Source organism: Pygocentrus nattereri, chromosome 11 (genome assembly GCF_015220715.1).
Source record: "Pygocentrus nattereri isolate fPygNat1 chromosome 11, fPygNat1.pri, whole genome shotgun sequence".
NCBI lineage: Eukaryota > Metazoa > Chordata > Actinopteri > Characiformes > Serrasalmidae > Pygocentrus > Pygocentrus nattereri.
The window spans coordinates 9,889,630-9,907,612 of record NC_051221.1 but is presented as its reverse complement, the minus strand read 5'-3'; the positions used below and the strand labels follow the sequence as shown (position 1 = coordinate 9,907,612).

At 40.4% G+C, this 17,983-nt stretch overlaps 1 protein-coding gene across 4 annotated transcripts in view; it reads right to left on the bottom strand.

Annotated features, from left to right (window-relative positions):
• trappc9 (trafficking protein particle complex 9) overlaps window positions 1-17,983 on the bottom strand; it is a 383,326-nt gene that overhangs the window by 257,709 nt on the left and 107,634 nt on the right. For all 4 annotated transcript variants that reach the window (XM_017715936.2, XM_017715935.2, XM_037542854.1 and 1 more), the window contains one exon: window positions 5,922-6,007. In XM_017715936.2, coding sequence (XP_017571425.1) covers window positions 5,922-6,007 — 86 coding nt within the window. The remainder of the gene's footprint in view (window positions 1-5,921; window positions 6,008-17,983) is intronic.

The following is a 17,983-nucleotide window of genomic DNA, read 5'->3' as shown; positions in this document are numbered from 1 at the left end:
ATAGTCGTTCAGAGTGGTTTGGTGCGAAAAGCTCCACTTTAGAGAAACTTAGGCCCAATCCCATTTCTTATTTTTACCCCACCCCTGTTTTCGAGTGTAACCCTCCCCCTTGAAACTGAGTTAGAAGGGGTAGTGGTTGAAATCGTCTCCCTATGAAATGGGACGACCCTTCAAGAACCGGATACGTCCATCAGTTGCCGTCAGCGACTTTTACGTAAACAGACGAGACGAGGTTTTCCAGCCATTTCCAAAACGCTGCCTCCAGCTGTGGTGATCGCACTTGTGTGTCACATGACAGGACAGGAGAATCATATTTAAAATAGCCTGAAAAAATAATCAGGATGCGTTTTCCTGCTTTGTCTCCAGACTATAGCAATAACGGTGTATCACACTGACATTTGCCGTTTATCCGAAGGAGACTGAAAAACACGGACACTCCGATTCATTCACAACTTCAGTTTTACGCAATCAATCAATCAAACGGGTCACCGAATAAAAGAAGAGCACAAACAAGAAACTACATCACTTCATTAACAGCTGCTAGTGCTGCTCTGTAGGCCCTTCCAGTCTGCAGTGACAGCAGAGGAGGGGAAAGTTCAGCTCCTCACTGCTTAAGTACATCTAGGGCGTCATCCGCCTTCAAAGAGGGGGCAATTATTTATTATCACCACCAAGAATTCTTCTGTGATATGAAGCTGAACTTTTTAATTGCCAGCTTCATCATCGAATTTTCCCGTTCCACCTTAAATGGACCTTAACCTCACATACCAGAACGTAACTGCTGCACCATTTAAGGTGGAACGGGAAATTTCGCTGGGCAGCGACCGAGACATCAGCGTATTACTAGCGCTATTTATGCGCATTATGAAGGGAATTACCATAAACCGCTATTACACTGGTTCTTACAATACAGCGGCTTTGAAAAAGAGAAATACTCGCATTTCTGTGTCTCTTTGGTCGCTTGTGCAGCCCTCTTGCCGGTGATTCACAGGGCATTCTGGGAATTTTGTCATAACACTCCGTTTGTAGTGCAATTCTGAAAAAACTCTGAAGAGCCATGAAGCCCAAACACTTCACCCATCTCAACAACAATCGGGACAACCCTACCCTAGATGTGAACACGCAAAACGGCGAGGCGGGGCTAAGCGTTAGGGGCAAGGGGTGAAATGGGACTGGGCCTTAGAGTCAGAACTGTTCACAGCAGTGGTGATAGGAACCAGAAATCCACCTCTAGAAGCTCAATCACAGAAAGTTACGAGATGAAATAGTTATGAATTCGCTGCCTGGTGTCTGAGACACTGTTTTACGATAGTTTTAAAAAGGTTTCAGCACGAAATGTGAATAAAAAAAGGTCAGGTCACTGTAAGGTACAATAGTCCCCAAAGAAAACATTTTATTTACCACAATTCTGCTTTAAAATAGTGGTAATTTATCATTAACATTACACTGAACAATGCTTGGTTTCGCACAGGTAATAAAATGGCTGTATTTTCGTGACTCCTGGTCAAGTCAAAAGATTCGTTTTTGGAGAGCAACACAATTCTGATTTTTTATTTGTCCTTCTGACAAACTGAGAATCCTCTTAATCAAGATCCATTTTCTCCAATAAAATGTTTTATTGATCTGATTCATCTGATTAAACTGGAGAAAATAAACAGGTTTTCTGATCAGATACTTGCATATTTTCTTCTTTGTACAGTTTGGAATGGAAGTATTTGGTGTAGTTAGATTTTTCTTGGTATAGCTTAGAAATGTTTAGTAGGTTTTGGTAATTTGTGGCATGGTTTGTTGTTTTAGCAATAATGCGTTTTCCTGATATGGATTGGTAGTTTTTGGAATTGTTCGGTTTTCCTCGAAATGGTTTGGTAGTTTTCGGAATGGTTTGGTTTTCCTCTGTATGGTTTTGTAGTTTTTGGAATGGTTTGGTTTTCCTCTGTATGGTTTGGTAGTTTTTGGAATGGTTTGGTTTTCCTTGGTATGGTTTGGTAGTTTTTGGAGTGGTTTGGTTTTCCTCCGTATGGTTTGATAGTTTTGGGAGTGGTTTGGTAGTCTTTGGAATGGTTTGGTTTTCCTCTGTATGGTTTGGTAGTTTTTGGAATGCTTTGGTTTTCCTCTGTATGGTTTGGTAGTTTTTGGAATGATTTGGTTTTCCTCAGTATGGTTTGGTAGTTTTTGGAATGGTTTGGTTTTCCTCAGTATGGTTTGGTTTTCCTCGGTATGGTTTGGTAGTTTTTGGAATGGTTTGGTTTTCCTCTGTATGGTTTGATATTTTTTTAAATGGTTTGGTTTTCCTCAGTATTGTTTGGTAGTATGGATTGATGGTGTGGTTTTCTAGCTTATGGTATGGTTTGATAGTTTTTGGAATGCTTTGGTTTTGTAGTTCTTGTAATGATTGAGTATTTTTCTGTGTAGCGTAGAAGTTTTAAGAATGTTTGGTTTCCTCTTGGTACGGTTCAGCTCAAACCTACGTGATTCAGTCAAGTGAAAGATAAGCAGATTTAGCTATTTCATATCCAACTGGAAGCATAGTGTACGTGTGCAGTGGATCCGGGTGTGAAAAAGGGACATCATGTGTCGGTTTAACTTCCAAGTGTGGCTGATATCAGCTGGATTCACGTATGTCTGATCATTGCAGACCTTTGTACTGACCAGCACTACATGACAGCATGCCTTCCGCATTCTCCGAATCTGTGTGTGCCCTGTATGGACTAACGAATATCCAGCGTAACCTATTGGAAATGACTCATTTGCATCCTTCTTTGAAAAGGTTAATTAGCTTGTGCACCGACACTAATGATGTGTCTCTGTCTCCAAGAGTAGGTGTCCAAATGCAGACTTTCACCTGCGGCTGCCACAGACTTCCAGTCAAAATTTCTTTTGTTCATTTTTTATCCCCCTCTCTTCCCCCGTTTCACTGCAATTATAATTGCTTCTCAATATTCAAAAGTTAAAATATACCCAAAGGAAATGAAGACAAAAGACACAACCAGAAGCACAGTATCATTACAAAGCACCAGCAAATGAAGTGTGTGTTGAGGGGTGGGGGGGGGGGGGTAGATAGGGGTATAAATAAATGGATTTAGCCTTGCAAGAATGTCAATATGAAGACACAACAGAGTTCAACACAAATTTGTGGAATAGAGAGTAGAAACAAGACAGAGACAGAAAAAGAAAAGGATGAGGAAACTGTTCATGTGCAGAAGAACCACTGAGAGGAACCAAGACCCAAAAGGAGAACTTCTCTAAGAACATGAACAAGAACCACTGAGAGGAACCAAGATTCAAACGGGGAAACTCTCTAAGAGCATGAAGAAGAACCACCAAGATTAAACAATGCAGTTGGCTAAATCGTCCATTGTGTCCATTCCAGAAGCAACACTGCATCCTCATTACATCCACTCCAGAATCACACCTGGATGGGAATTCCACCAGTTCCAGAAGCACATCTGCATTCTGATTCCATCCATTCCAGAAGAACATTTCACGCACACTTGCATTCTCTTCCTGCTCATTCTAGAGGCACATTAGCATTCAATTTCCATCCATTCTATTAGCACATCTGCTTTTTCTCCTGTCTTCGCAGTCTCTCTCGCCGTTTTTCCTCTGTCTCTCTTCCTCACTATTTTTTTCTTTCTCTCGTCTCTCTCCCTCTCTCTCTTTCACCCCACAATCTTTCTTACTTTTTTCTATCACTATTTTTCTCCTTCTCTTTTCCTTATCGCTCTTTACCAATCTCACTCTTTTTTTCCTCTCTCCCTCTCCCTCTTCTCGGTCTCTGTCTCCGCTGAGACAGGGGGCAGTCTGGTGAGGGGTTAAGGTCAGTGTCTCTGCAGGGTTCTGCTGTTCTGTTCTGTGTTTGACAGCAGAAAGATGGAGGAGTTTGTTCGGTACGATCATTAAGACGTTACAGTGTCGGGTTCAGGTCTTTAAAAGGGTAATTAAAGAGAAGTGCACCAATTTATCAGCACACACAATCACCTCGTCCACACAGCTCCACTGCTATTAGGCTCGCTCGTTCACGCTCGCTCTCTCTCTTTCTCTCACACACACACACTCACACTCTAGAAGTCCTAAATCTAGAATTCAGTACAAATTTACACCAACATTCTTGTCATGCAGACAGTCACGTGAACATCAGAGAGCATTTCAGCATTTAGTGCAGTACAGTCTGTTAGAGTGACTGTGTGGATCATATGAACATTATAGAGCTTTTTAAATGAAACGGTAGAGGCCATATCGCCCCTACGCTTCCTGTAGTGTATTACAGTCTGTCAGAGTGACTGTGTGGATCATATTAACATTATAGAGGCTTGTAAAATGAAACAGTAGAGGCCATATCGCCCCCTACGCTTCCTGTAGTGTATTACAGTCTGTCAGAGTGACTGTGTGGATCATATGAACATTATAGAGCTTTTTAAATGAAACGGTAGAGGCCATATCGCCCCCTACGCTTCCTGTAGTGTATTACAGTCTGTCAGAGTGACTGTGTGGATCATATTAACATTATAGAGGCTTGTAAAATGAAACAGTAGAGGCCATATCGCCCCCTACGCTTCCTGTAGTGTATTACAGTCTGTCAGAGTGACTGTGTGGATCATATGAACATTATAGAGCTTTTTAAATGAAACAGTAGAAGCCGTATCGCCCCCTACGCTTCCTGTAGTGTATTACAGTCTGTCAGAGTGACTGTGTGGATCATATGAACATTATAGAGCTTTTTAAATGAAACAGTAGAAGCCATATCGCCCCCTACGCTTCCTGTAGTGTATTACAGTCTGTCAGAGCGACTGTGTGGATCCTATGAACATTATACAGCTTTTTAAATGAAACAGTAGAAGCCGTATCGCCCCCTACGCTTCCTGTAGTGTATTACAGTCTGTCAGAGTGACCGTGTGGATCATATGAACATTATAGAGCTTTTAAAATGAAACAGTAGAAGCCGTATCGCCCCCTACGCTTCCTGTAGTGTATTACAGTCTGTCAGAGCGACTGTGTGGATCATATGAACATTATAGAGGCTTTTTAAATGAAACAGTAGAAGCCGTATCGCCCCCTACGCTTCCTGTAGTGTATTACAGTCTGTCAGAGTGACTGTGTGGATCCTATGAACATTATACAGCTTTTTAAATGAAACAGTAGAAGCCGTATCGCCCCCTACACCTCCTGTAGTGTATTACAGTCTGTCAGAGTGACTGTGTGGATCATATGAACATTATAGAGGCTTTTTAAATGAAACAGTAGAAGCCGTATCGCCCCCTACGCTTCCTGTAGTGTATTACAGTCTGTCAGAGTGACTGTGTGGATCCTATGAACATTATACAGCTTTTTAAATGAAACAGTAGAAGCCGTATCGCCCCCTACACCTCCTGTAGTGTATTACAGTCTGTCAGAGTGACTGTGTGGATCATATGAACATTATACAGCTTTTTAAATGAAACAGTAGAAGCCGTATCGCCCCCTACGCTTCCTGTAGTGTATTACAGTCTGTCAGAGTGACCGTGTGGATCATATGAACATTATAGAGGCTTTTAAAATGAAACAGTAGAAGCCGTATCGCCCCCTACGCTTCCTGTAGTGTATTACAGTCTGTCAGAGTGACCGTGTGGATCATATGAACATTATAGAGGCTTTTAAAATAAAACAGTAGAGGCCATATCGCCCCCTACACTTCCTGTAGCGTATTACAGTCAGAACAGCTGTGTCTACAATATGAAAGTTAGAGTATTTTAAGCAGGAGTTTGGTATGAACTATTTTAGCACTTCAGATGTACAGTATGTTTAAAATGATTCCCTTTTTATCTCATATGAGTCAATTTAGTATCCTAAAAGCTGAAACACAGGAACCATAACATGGGATTAAACCTACGATGTTTAGTCACAGCCAAGTTCACAGAAACCTCAGCTGCTCATTTGTGACTTACCATGTTCTCAACACGAAGTTCAAAGGGCATGGGGTTATACACCATCAGCTGCACTTCACAGACATCCCCCTGCACCCACTGAAAATCTGCAAAATATCAGAAAGAGATTTACATTTACATTTGGGGCTGTATATCATTTGTTTATCACTACGAAGGAAAATGTATTACTGAACAACTTATAGTACATGCTGAATTATTCATAGTAGTGACTAAATATTCCATAGTAGTTAATACAATTATTCATAGTAGTTACCGAATAATTTACTGCAGTTGCTGAATCATTTGTAGCCGTTACTGAATAATTTGTTGATGTTACTAAACAATTCAGGAACTACAAAATATCACTGTCTACTAACAACTACTGATAATATTGTGGGGAACCCTATGCTCTATAATGAATATCAGTAACTGCTATAAATGATTCAGTACCTATTATTAATGATTCAGCAACAGCTGTGAAAGATTCAGTAACTGCAGTAAATTACTCGGGATTGACTATGAATGATTCAGTAAGAATCGTAAATGACAATGTCAGCTATAAATGATTCGGCATCTACCATTAATGATTCAGTAACTACTGTAACTTTTTTCGTGTTTACTATGAATTATTCGGCATCTTCTATGAATGATTCAGTAACTACTGTAACCTTTACCATGTTTATTATGAATGAGTCAGCATCTTCTATGAATGACTCAGTAACTACTGTAACCTTTACCATGTTTATTATGAATGAGTCAGCATCTTCTATGAATGATTCAGTAACTACTGTAACTTTTTCAGTGTTTGCTATGAATGAATCAGCATCTGTTATGAATGATTCAGCATCTGCTCCGAATGATTCAGTAACTACTGTAACTTTTTCTGTGTTTATTATAAATGATTCAGCATCTTCTATGAATGATTCAGCATCTGCTATGAATGATTCAGTAACTACTGTAAATGTTTCAGTGTTTAACATGAATCTGAACAATTCAGTAACTCCTTCAGATTCCTCAGTAACTGCTATAAATTATTCAGCAACTCTTATGATTTATCCAGTAACTACTATAAACGCTCACTGACGGCTATTCATTATTTATCAGGTACTGTAAGCAGTTCAGTACCCCCTTTAAAATATGTAGTATCTTCCACAAACTGTTCAGTAATGAATTTTGTGGATTATATGAATTTCTTGAAATCCTAAAACACCCATAGACATTCTCATCTTTAACTGTGATTAGTCAGGTCGATCTGAGCACACTGTAAACGAACACTGTGATTGATTCGAACCTCATGTGCTTTTTTCAGAGTTGTGTGGTATCAGCACTTCAAAAGTCATTTTGACTTCACTAAAATTAATACTGAAATTCTACTGAAAAAATGATGAATAACTGAATAATAAGCGTTGAGTGGTTATCAGTACAGCAGTACAGATCAGAGTACATGGCTGCAAAGAAACCTCCTTTTTCATCTGTGCTTCATTCATCTTCTAACAAATTGAACTGAATAAGTAATAATGCAGAGTCAAATCAATCTGGATTCCACTGATGCTGCACTCGGGCTTGTCTTCACTGCATGAGAAACAGGAAAGGCGAAAAGTATGTCGACTCCAGGTTATGCAGTGCCTTTCTACCTTCAACACTACTGACCGTTTAGCTGTGCTAAGCTAGCCTGAGTCCAATGAATTCCCAGCTAATAAAGCAGAGAAAGGGTCTAAATCCAGTTAAGCATGTGTTAGCAACAGCTCAGGGACTCCTACGCCTCCTGTAGCGTATTACAGTCCGTCAGAGTGACTGTGTGGATCATATGAACATTATAGAGCTTTTTAAATGAAACAGTAGAAGCCGTATCGCCCCCTACGCTTCCTGTAGTGTATTACAGTCTGTCAGAGCGACTGTGTGGATCATATGAACATTACAGAGCTTTTTAAATGAAACAGTAGAAGCCGTATCGCCCCCTACGCTTCCTGTAGTGTATTACAGTCTGTCAGAGCGACTGTGTGGATCATATGAACATTATAGAGCTTTTTAAATGAAACAGTAGAAGCCGTATCGCCCCCTACGCTTCCTGTAGTGTATTGCAGTCTTATAGTACAGTATTTCGAGTCCAGATTACGCCGTGTCTTTCTACCTTCAACACTACTGACCGTATAGCTGTGCTAACTAGCCTGAGCTCAATGAATTCCCAGCTAGTAAAGCAGAGAATGGGTCTAAATCCAGTTAAGCATGTGTAAGCAACAGCTCAGGGACCCCTACACTGAAAACAGCCTGCACATTATCAGCAGTATGCTCAAAGATTACAGGCTTAAATTACTGCTGCTCTCTCTCTCCTCTCTCCCTCCCCTCTCTCCCTCCCTCCCTCTCTCGCTCTCCCTCATCAACAGTTGCTACAGGCCACCAGGAGATTAGACTTATCTCCTCATTTGGCTCATGGCTTCTTCAACCAGAACTTCTCCCTTTCTTCCCCGTCTAATGAATGGTGTTTTATTAAAGGCCCACCTGAGGACAAACATTGCAAATTAGCATCTCACTAGAAATGGTGTGACATCAGACTTTTCCTTGTCATTTTCCCTATTAAATACAAATGTAACAAACAAAATAACCTGTGTTCCTCGTTCATTAGTGAACAGCAGTATAGAGGGTCCAAGGTGGTGTTCCATACCATTAAAAGTTTGTTAGCTGCTTCAGCCAAAAGAACTGTAATCTAAAAAAATGCAAATGCACACTAAAAATACATTTTTTTCCAGTTTAAATTGTAAAAATACGTTAACATGTTTGTATTATTGTCCTACATTAAAACTACTTTAAATGTATCAATATGATGTCATTTTTATAATAAACCATGCAAAATGTTAAAACAAAAGGAACCAAAAAAGAAACAAAATACAGATGTTTTTGAATGACTTCTTGTAGGCATATTTCTACTAAGTCTGAGGAGTTAATAATATTATTACTATAAGTTATAAATACAACCCCAATTCCAATGAAGTTGGGACACTGTGTAAAACAGAATACGATGATTTGCAAATCCTTTTCAACCGATATTCAATCGAATTCACTACAAAGACAAGATATTTAATGTTCAAACAGATCAAATTTATTGTTTTTTGAAAATATTCACTCATTTTGAATTTGATGCCTGCAGCACGTTCCAAAGAGGTTGGGACAGGGGCGTGTTTACCACTGTGTTACATCACCTTTCCCTTTGACAGCACTCAATAAGCGTTTGGGAACTGAGGACACTAATTGTTGGAGCTGTGAAGGTGGAATTCTTTCCCATTCTTTCTTGATGTACAACTTCAGTTGCTCAACAGTCGGGTCTCCGTCGTCGTACTTTGTGCTTCATAATGTACCACACATTTTCAATGGGAGACGGAAGGCAGGAGTACCCACACTCTTTTACTACGAAGCCACGCTGTTGTAACACGTGCAGAATGTGGCTTGGCATTGTCTTGCTGAAATAAGCAGGACGTCCCTGAAAAAGACGTTGCTTGGATGGCAGCAGATGTTGCTCCAAAACCTGTATGTACCTTTCAGCATTAATGGCGCCTTCACAGATGTGCAAGTTACCCATGCCATGGGCACTAACACAACCCCACACCATCAGAGATGCTGGCTTATGAACTTTGTGCTGATAACAATCCGGACAGACCACAGGACACTTTTCCACTCTGCGTTAGTCCATCTCAGATGAGCTCGGGCCCAGAGAAGCCGGCGGCGTTTCTGGGTGTTGTTGATATCTGGCTTCGCTTTGCATGGCAGAGATTTAACTTGCACTTGTAGATGGAGCGACGAACTGTGTTCACTGACAGTGGTTTTCTGAAGTGTTCCTGAGCCCATGTGGGAATATCCGCTACAGAATGATGTCGGTTTTTAATGCAGTGCCGCCTGAGGGATCGAAGGTCACGGGCATTCAATGTTGGTTTTCTGTCTTGCTGCTTACTTGCAGAGATTTCTCCAGATTCTCTGAATCTTTTGATGATATTATGGCCTGTAGATGATGAAATCCCTAAATTCCTTGCAATGGCACGTTGAGAAACGTTGTTCTTAAACTGTTGTTCACAAAGTGGTGAACCTCGCCCCGTCCTTGCTTGTGAATGACTGAGCCTTTCAGGGATGCTCCCTTTATACCCAATCATGACACTCACCTGTTTCCAATTAATCTGTTCACCTGTGGAATGTTCCAAACAGGTGTTTTTTGAGCATTCCTCAACTTTCCTAGTCTTTTGTTGCCCCTGTACCAACTTCATTGGAACAAGTTACAGGCATCAAATTCAAAATGAGTGAATATTTGCAAGAAACAATAAAGTTTATCTGTTTGAACATTAAATATCTCGTCTTTGTAGTGTATTCAATTGAATGTAGGTTGAAAAGGATTTGCAAATCATTGTATTCTGTTTTTATTTATGTTTTACACAACGTCCCAACTTCATTGGAATTGGGGTTGTAGTATTTAAACTATTCATAACTATTATACTCTGAGGAGTCCACAGTTAGTGCAATCTTTTATATTTCTGAATAAATCTGAAAAGCAGCTCAAACACTGATGGCACTGATTCACATGTCGTAAAAAAATTGTCAGTGGTCCCATGAAATAAGTGGTTTTAAATTGAGATAAAATAAAATGAAAGCAATATTGTTCTACATACAAAGTGTCAAAGTAAAGTCGCAGTGGACTACACCAATCAGCCATAACATTATGACCACCTCCTTGTTTCTACCCTCATTGTCCACTTTATCAGCTCCACTTACTGTATAGCTGCACTCTGTAGTTCTACAGTTACAGACTGTAGTCCATCTGTTTCTCTGATACTTTGTTAGACCCTTTTTACCCTGTTCTTCAGTGGTCAGGACCCCCACAGAGCCTCACAGAGCAGGTACTGTTGGGGTGGTGGATCATTCTCAGCACTGCAGTAACACTGATGTGGTGGTGGTGTAATAGTGTGTGTTGCGCTGGTATGAGTGGATCAGACACAGCAGTACTGCTGGAGGTTTTAGACACCTCAGTGTCACTGCTGGACCGAGAAGTCGCAATTACAAAACACGTTAGTTCCACTTTTGCGGTTCTGCAGTGAGATATTAGTGTGTAGCTGCTGTGATTAGCACTTGGCTGCTACCATGTGGTTGTGTGTTAGAGCTAGTAAGGGCTGTAGGGCTGTTAAAACTAAATTAGTGCGGTAAAGTTGGGTTAGTATTTAACATTTTCTCTTCAATTTCTCATTAAAGAAACATGCAAAAATCATCAAACCTATGACTCCAGGTGACTGTTTAGGGAGCGTCTAAGAATTGCACACATGAAAGGTTGTAGGGGCTGTGGGGGTTATTTAGGGATATTGTCAGCTCACTAAACAGGTGATGTAACTGTGCTGAATGTGATCTGTAGCACATTAGTGAGCATTTTGATACTTGCTGTGCAGCCACAGAGTTTCTCACAAATATGTGCCCTCATACAGGCTACCGTGCACTTGTGAATAACATTATTTAATCAGTATAATTTAATCAGAATATCTGGTGTGAAGTGTAATTGCATAAACCTGCCTGATATTTCAAGAGAGACTGATTTTGTGAGGCTAAATGTCGTACATTTGCATCATGGAAATACATCCAAGTGTATGTATAAGGAGCAGCAGGGGGCTTAAGGTCTGAAGGCATATGGGACTGTAATAAGTCTGTGTACCACTAGTTTAAACGTTTTAAACATTATTCTCCATTGCTGTTCATGGTCAACAAATAGTCTGCAAGCTATAGGACTATTTTCAGAGGGAACATCAGAGAACTGTGTCCAGAGTGGGAGGTGCTGTAGGGTTGCCATGTGGGGTTGGCACCACTGCTGAAAGAAATTCTAGAGGAAACAATAATATTTAAAAATAGTGGTGTTACAATGTCATTATAACAGACTATGCATAGACAAACTGAGTTACATATCAACATGCATACCTGATAAGTTAGAAAAGACAGTGTACCAATCAGTGCAATGATTTGTACTGGGGTGGATGATACAGCAAATACATATCACAATACTTGAGCTGATTTAATAGGATCTGTAGTCCTACATATAAAAATCCTACAATAATAATAGTAGTAATAATAAAAAAATCTTCAACTAGAATGCATGTTCTTCAATGTTCCTCAAACTCTACTGCGCCAAGTCCAGTTAAACAGATCTAACTGTGCTCATTTTGTAATGAAACATAGTTGAACAGTAGTCTTTAAGTACTGATGATATTCACCATATGCTCAGAAAAGAATACTGTGACATAATTGATCACGATAACGATAAAATATCATCATATTGCCCACCCTTAACTTGTATTCACCAGTTCTCATAATGTGCTGCACTAAATCCAAAAAAACAGTACTAATTACCCTCAAACATGCAATTGTTCAATGATCTTTCAGCATTGACAAGATCCACAATGTGACTGGAAAAGATATGGTGACATACTGTGATGTATGTAAACTAATAATGCTAAATACTGTCATATTGCCCAGCCCTGCATAATCACTGCCTACAAACACTAACACAGTGCTAATACGCATGTAGCACTCGCTCTGCAAAAGTCCACCTCCTCTTAGGAGATCACTTCCACCAGCACTGTGTAAATCTACCAATTGATCTCAGTCCAGATTCAGAGCATAAATCCAGTGTGAAGTGAGCTCAGGGCTGAACTGTTTATAAGGAGTGGAGTCCAGCCTCCGTACCTAAGGGAAATCTTGCGGTATGAAGAGAGAAGAGGTTCTATATGATTAACCTCACAAAACAGGACATACTGGGGCATTAAAAACAACGCTGTATAGCAGGTTCAGAGCCACAGGGTTAATGATCCAATTCCCTTCTGGTCTGTTACACATGTACCTACCAAGTGCTTAAATAATACAACATAAGTCATTACTAAATACCATACAGTGAGTACATTGTGAAATGGCCTACCCGTCTGTCCGTCTGTCCGTCTGTCCTTGTTTACTGAGGTCTGTGACCATTCTGACAGACGGGTAGGCAGGCAGACAGATACATAAACGGACAGGCAGACCAACAGAGAGGCAGGCAGGGAGGCAGACAAACAGGGAAAAAGACAAACAGGCAAAAATACAGATGGAAAGATGGATAGATGGACAGATAGGCAAGCAGACAGATAAATATACAGATTTGCAGGCAGAGACAAACAGACTGGCAGATATACACACAGATATACAGAGAGACAGATAGACAAGGAATAGACAAGGAAGCAGATATATGAACAAATGCAGACAGACAGACACATTGAAATGTAGACAGAGATGTATAGTAGAGATGTGGACAGACGGATAGACAGAATTATCGAAAGATAGATATATAGGGAGAGATAGGGACAGACAGATAGACAGAAATATAGACAGATATACAGGGAGAGATAGGGACAGACAGATAGACAGAAATATAGACAGATATACAGGGAGAGATAGGGACAGACAGATAGACAGAAATATAGACAGATATGCAGGGAGAGATAGGGACAGACAGATAGACAGAAATATAGACAGATATGCAGGGAGAGATAGGGACAGACAGATAGACAGAAATATAGACAGATATGCAGGGAGAGATAGGGACAGACAGACAGACAGAAATATAGACAGATGTACAGGGAGAGATAGGGACAGACAGACAGACAGAAATATAGACAGATACACAGGGAGAGATAGGGACAGACAGACAGACAGAAATATAGACAGATGTACAGGGAGAGATAGGGACAGACAGATAGACAGAAATATAGACAGATACACAGGGAGAGATAGGAACAGACAGACAGACAGAAATACAGACAGATATACAGGGAGAGATAGGGACAGACAGATAGACAGAAATATAGACAGATGTACAGGGAGAGATAGGGACAGACAGATAGACAGAAATATAGACAGATATACAGGGAGAGATAGGGACAGACAGATAGACAGAAATATAGACAGATACACAGGGAGAGATAGGGACAGACAGACAGACAGAAATACAGACAGATATACAGGGAGAGATAGGGACAGACAGATAGACAGAAATATAGAAAGATGTACAGGGAGAGATAGGGACAGACAGATAGACAGAAATATAGACAGATATGCAGGGATAGGGACAGACAGATAGACAGAAATATAGACAGATGTACAGGGAGAGATAGGGACAGACAGATAGACAGATATGCAGATAGATAGACAGGTTTTCTACACTACGGTCAAGGCCAGTGTAAGCAGGGTTCTCACTCATGCCTTGACATCATTGATAAGTTTTAACAGAGTCTCAGTGACAGTTTAAATTCCATAAATGATTCACCAAACCACATTAAACTGGTTTGAAAAACGGTGTTTCATGTTTCATTCATACGTTCACTGAGTTGAGAAGAGAGAAAGCTGAATGAGTCAGGAAGAGATTGATAAAGCCCTCAGTTCATTTATTCACTGCAGCTCATATACAGCAGCTACACTTTCATTCACATAATAACTTTTTATACATACACTATACAAATAAAATTATTGGGACACCTACAGGAGCTTTTATGGCGCCCCATTCTAAATCCATAGGCATTAATATGGAGTTGGTCCCCCTTTGTAGCTACAACAGCTTCCACTCTTCTGGCAAGCTTTCTACAAGATTTAAGAAAGTGTCTGTGAGAATTTGTGCCCGTTCATGCAGACAGTCAATTTGTTCCACATCAAACTCACCCAGCCAAGCCTTTATGGACCTTGAGCACTATGCGCAATGCCAAGCGTCGGCTAGAGTGGTGTAAAGCACACTACCACTGCACTTTGGTGCGGTGGAAACATGTTCTACTGAGAGATGAATCATGCTTCACTATCTGGCAGTCTGACAGGTGAATTAGGGTTTGGTGGATACCAGGAGAACGCTACCTACTAGAATGAACAGTAAAGTTTGGTGGAGGAGAGATAAAGTTTGGTGGAGGAGAGATAAAGTTTGGTGGAGGCTGGGGCTGTTTTTCAGGGTTTGGACCCCTCAGTTCCAGTGAAGGAGTGATGTTAATGCTACAGCATACAAAGACAACAGTCTAGACAATTACATGCTTGAAACTTTGTGGCAGCAGTTTTGGGAAGGCCTTTTCTAGCATGACTGAGCCACTGTGCACAAAGCAAATTCCACAAAGACATGGACGAGTCTCGTACGGAGAAACTCCAGTGTTCTGAACAGAACCCTGACTTCAACCCCACTTAACAACTTTGGGATGAACTGGAACGTCAACTGTGAGCCCGGCCTTCTTGTCCAACATTAGTGCCTGACCTCACAAATGCTCTTTTGACTGAATTTACACAGAATCCCAGAGACACTCTACAGCATCTTGTGTCAAACATCTTTCCAGAAGAGTGGAGGCTGTTATGGCCAAAAGGAGGAGGAACAAAATCATATTCAGGTTCATCTGGGAAATAGTGAGGATGCTGAGCTGAACCTGATTTTGTGACAGTATTATGTTATCTGGGTGTTGCATTTTTTTTGGTGCAAAGCACTTCTTTGCTTTTCTTCTGTCTTTATTTTGCAGAACTGTGGCATGAGGGCAAAAGAACACTGGAGGATGTATGATATTGTGAATAACATCACGGCTGTGATGATCTACAGCACTCGCTTAGAGCTCATGCCTGGGACTGAATCACAGCGATGATCCTACTCACAATACTCTCTCATGTTCTACTGAAAGTATAAACAGAGAGAGAGAAAAGAGAGATAAAGACAGAGAGAGAGAGAGAGAGAGAGAGAGAGAGAGAGAGAGAGAGAGAGAGGGAGGTTTAAGGTCAAAAGGCAAGTGGTACAGCTAAGTATCCTTTAATAAAATTGAATTTAGTCTATAAGCAAAGAAAATATTTATACTTAGGCTGTAGCGTAATAAAGGCCATACGCTGAGTTTAAACTGAGCCAGATTCAGGCCATCATATTCTGTATGTGCGAGTGGGTACAGCAGGACAGCAGGCTGTCCTAACTGTGAAAGTTATTTTAAGATTTTAAAGCTTCACGCTGTACACCTGACATGCGAAGGCTCAGAGCTGCAAACTGGTATCCACCTGAAACAGGTACCAAATCCTTTGGGCTGAGTTAGAAATGCGTTTCTTCTGAAATCAAGTGTATTAATAGGCAGCTTGCCCCCCTTTGTTTAGTAACAGCCTCTGCTCTTCTGGGAAGGCTTTACACTAGATGTTGGAACACTGCTGTGAGGATCTGATAGAGCATCAGAAAGGTCAGGTACTGATGTTAATTGGTCAGTTCTGGATCACTCCAACTAATCCCAAAAGGTACTGGATGGAGCTCCATCACACCAGAGGACACAGCTCCACACCCCAATGCTGGGGGGCTTTATGCCCCTCTAGCTGACACTAGGCATTGGGCACGGTGACCTTAGGCTCATGTGCAGCTGCTCCAGAGCATCCCATACTATTGATCAATGTGTTTCTATGAAGATTATAGTATTGTAGCTGTGTGTGGTCAATTGAATACTTGTGTCAGCAATGAGCGACCTTCAAGTAGCTGATTTCACTCACTATAAAGGCTGTCTGGATACGTTCAGTGTATCAGTAGCTACTCTGGTGAACATTCCTGGAGATATAGCTAGCTAACCTCAGCTTGCAGCCTTATTTCAGAAGCTAGCTCCTCTTTACCAGCTTTAATGATGTTTACTACAAACATGAAAGGCTGATATGGATAGATTTCCTGCTAATTGGGGGTAATTTTGATCGTTTTGGGCATTATCTTTTGAAAGAGTAAAATTATCAGCTAATAAAATGACAATGTCTGTATATAAAATTATTTAAAATCATTTTACGAAGTCTAGAAATAGGTTAAACATCTTATTTGTAAAATAATGTCAAAATGAAAAGTACTACAGTCACTGCACTATCAAACAGATTAGAGAGAAAGAGGAGAATGAAAATGGAGACTGACACAGAGTCATGATAAAGACTCAAGAGATTGTGTGTGTGCGGTGTGCTTCATTAGGAACATAAAGGAGTGGGAGCTGTTCTCTCTTATTTTAGTAGTCATCGGTCTTAGTCTGGAATAATAAATAGAGCTCTGTCCTGGTACTGTTACGCAGGACTGTTCCCAATACACAGGCTCTTCACACACTTCAGAAGTCGGGTCAAATCTGGGCTAAAGCTGGCACACAACCTGACCCAGTTCATTTTTTTTAAACTAAACGTTTCGTGAAAAATCCAATTCACACAATTTTTACAGTTTATCACACGTTTTCAGTTAACAGTACATGCAGTGTCAGAAAGCACATTAGCGGATCTCGTTGAGAGGTAATCGTTTCTTTTACAGTCTCCCAAGTTCTAGGTATTAACCAGGTAAGAGTGGAATACAAGCTCAATGCACTGTGTAATCATTTAAGTGTAGCATGGTAGTTACATGGGACACAGGTAAACCAAATCTCTCCGACATACCAAACAGGTTTGAGCTATTAACTGGATAAGTGTGCTGTACAATCTCCAGAGCTGTGGTATTATTTTAAGTGAAATAGTAGTAAATAACTAGGCATTAAAATGCCTAAAAGGGTCTAGAATTAAGCCTATGAACAACATAGTAAAATATCTAGAAATTGGAAAATTATTCAGAGAAACAAAAAGGTAAATACAAACAAACTCACAATCTCACACATTACACCGTAATAAACAGGAATATTAATTGGAAATTTTGCTATGTACCAGGGTAAGATGGCAGTGCAAAGACACTTGAAGACATCAGAGTCTTATATAGCACATACCAGTCTACTACCTAGAGCCACAGCTGAATCTGGGCTGTAAAAGAAAGCAGTGACTCTTACGGTAGTTTTACTAGCTTCCTATCATTTTCTGAGCGATTTTTACAATTTCATTTCCTGCAGCAAATCATTTTCTGGTTCTAAGATATTTTACTACATCCGTTATCAGAGGACAGACATTTTAGTGTAATTTAGTTTTGATACTCATCAGTATTCTACCCGAAATAATTACCAAGCACTCGGACGTTTGCACGCTTACTCAGCTTATATCTAGAACTTAAGAGTCTGTAAATATAAGTGCTACCTACTTTTTAAGATTAAGTGACCCTTATTAGTCCCACAACGGGG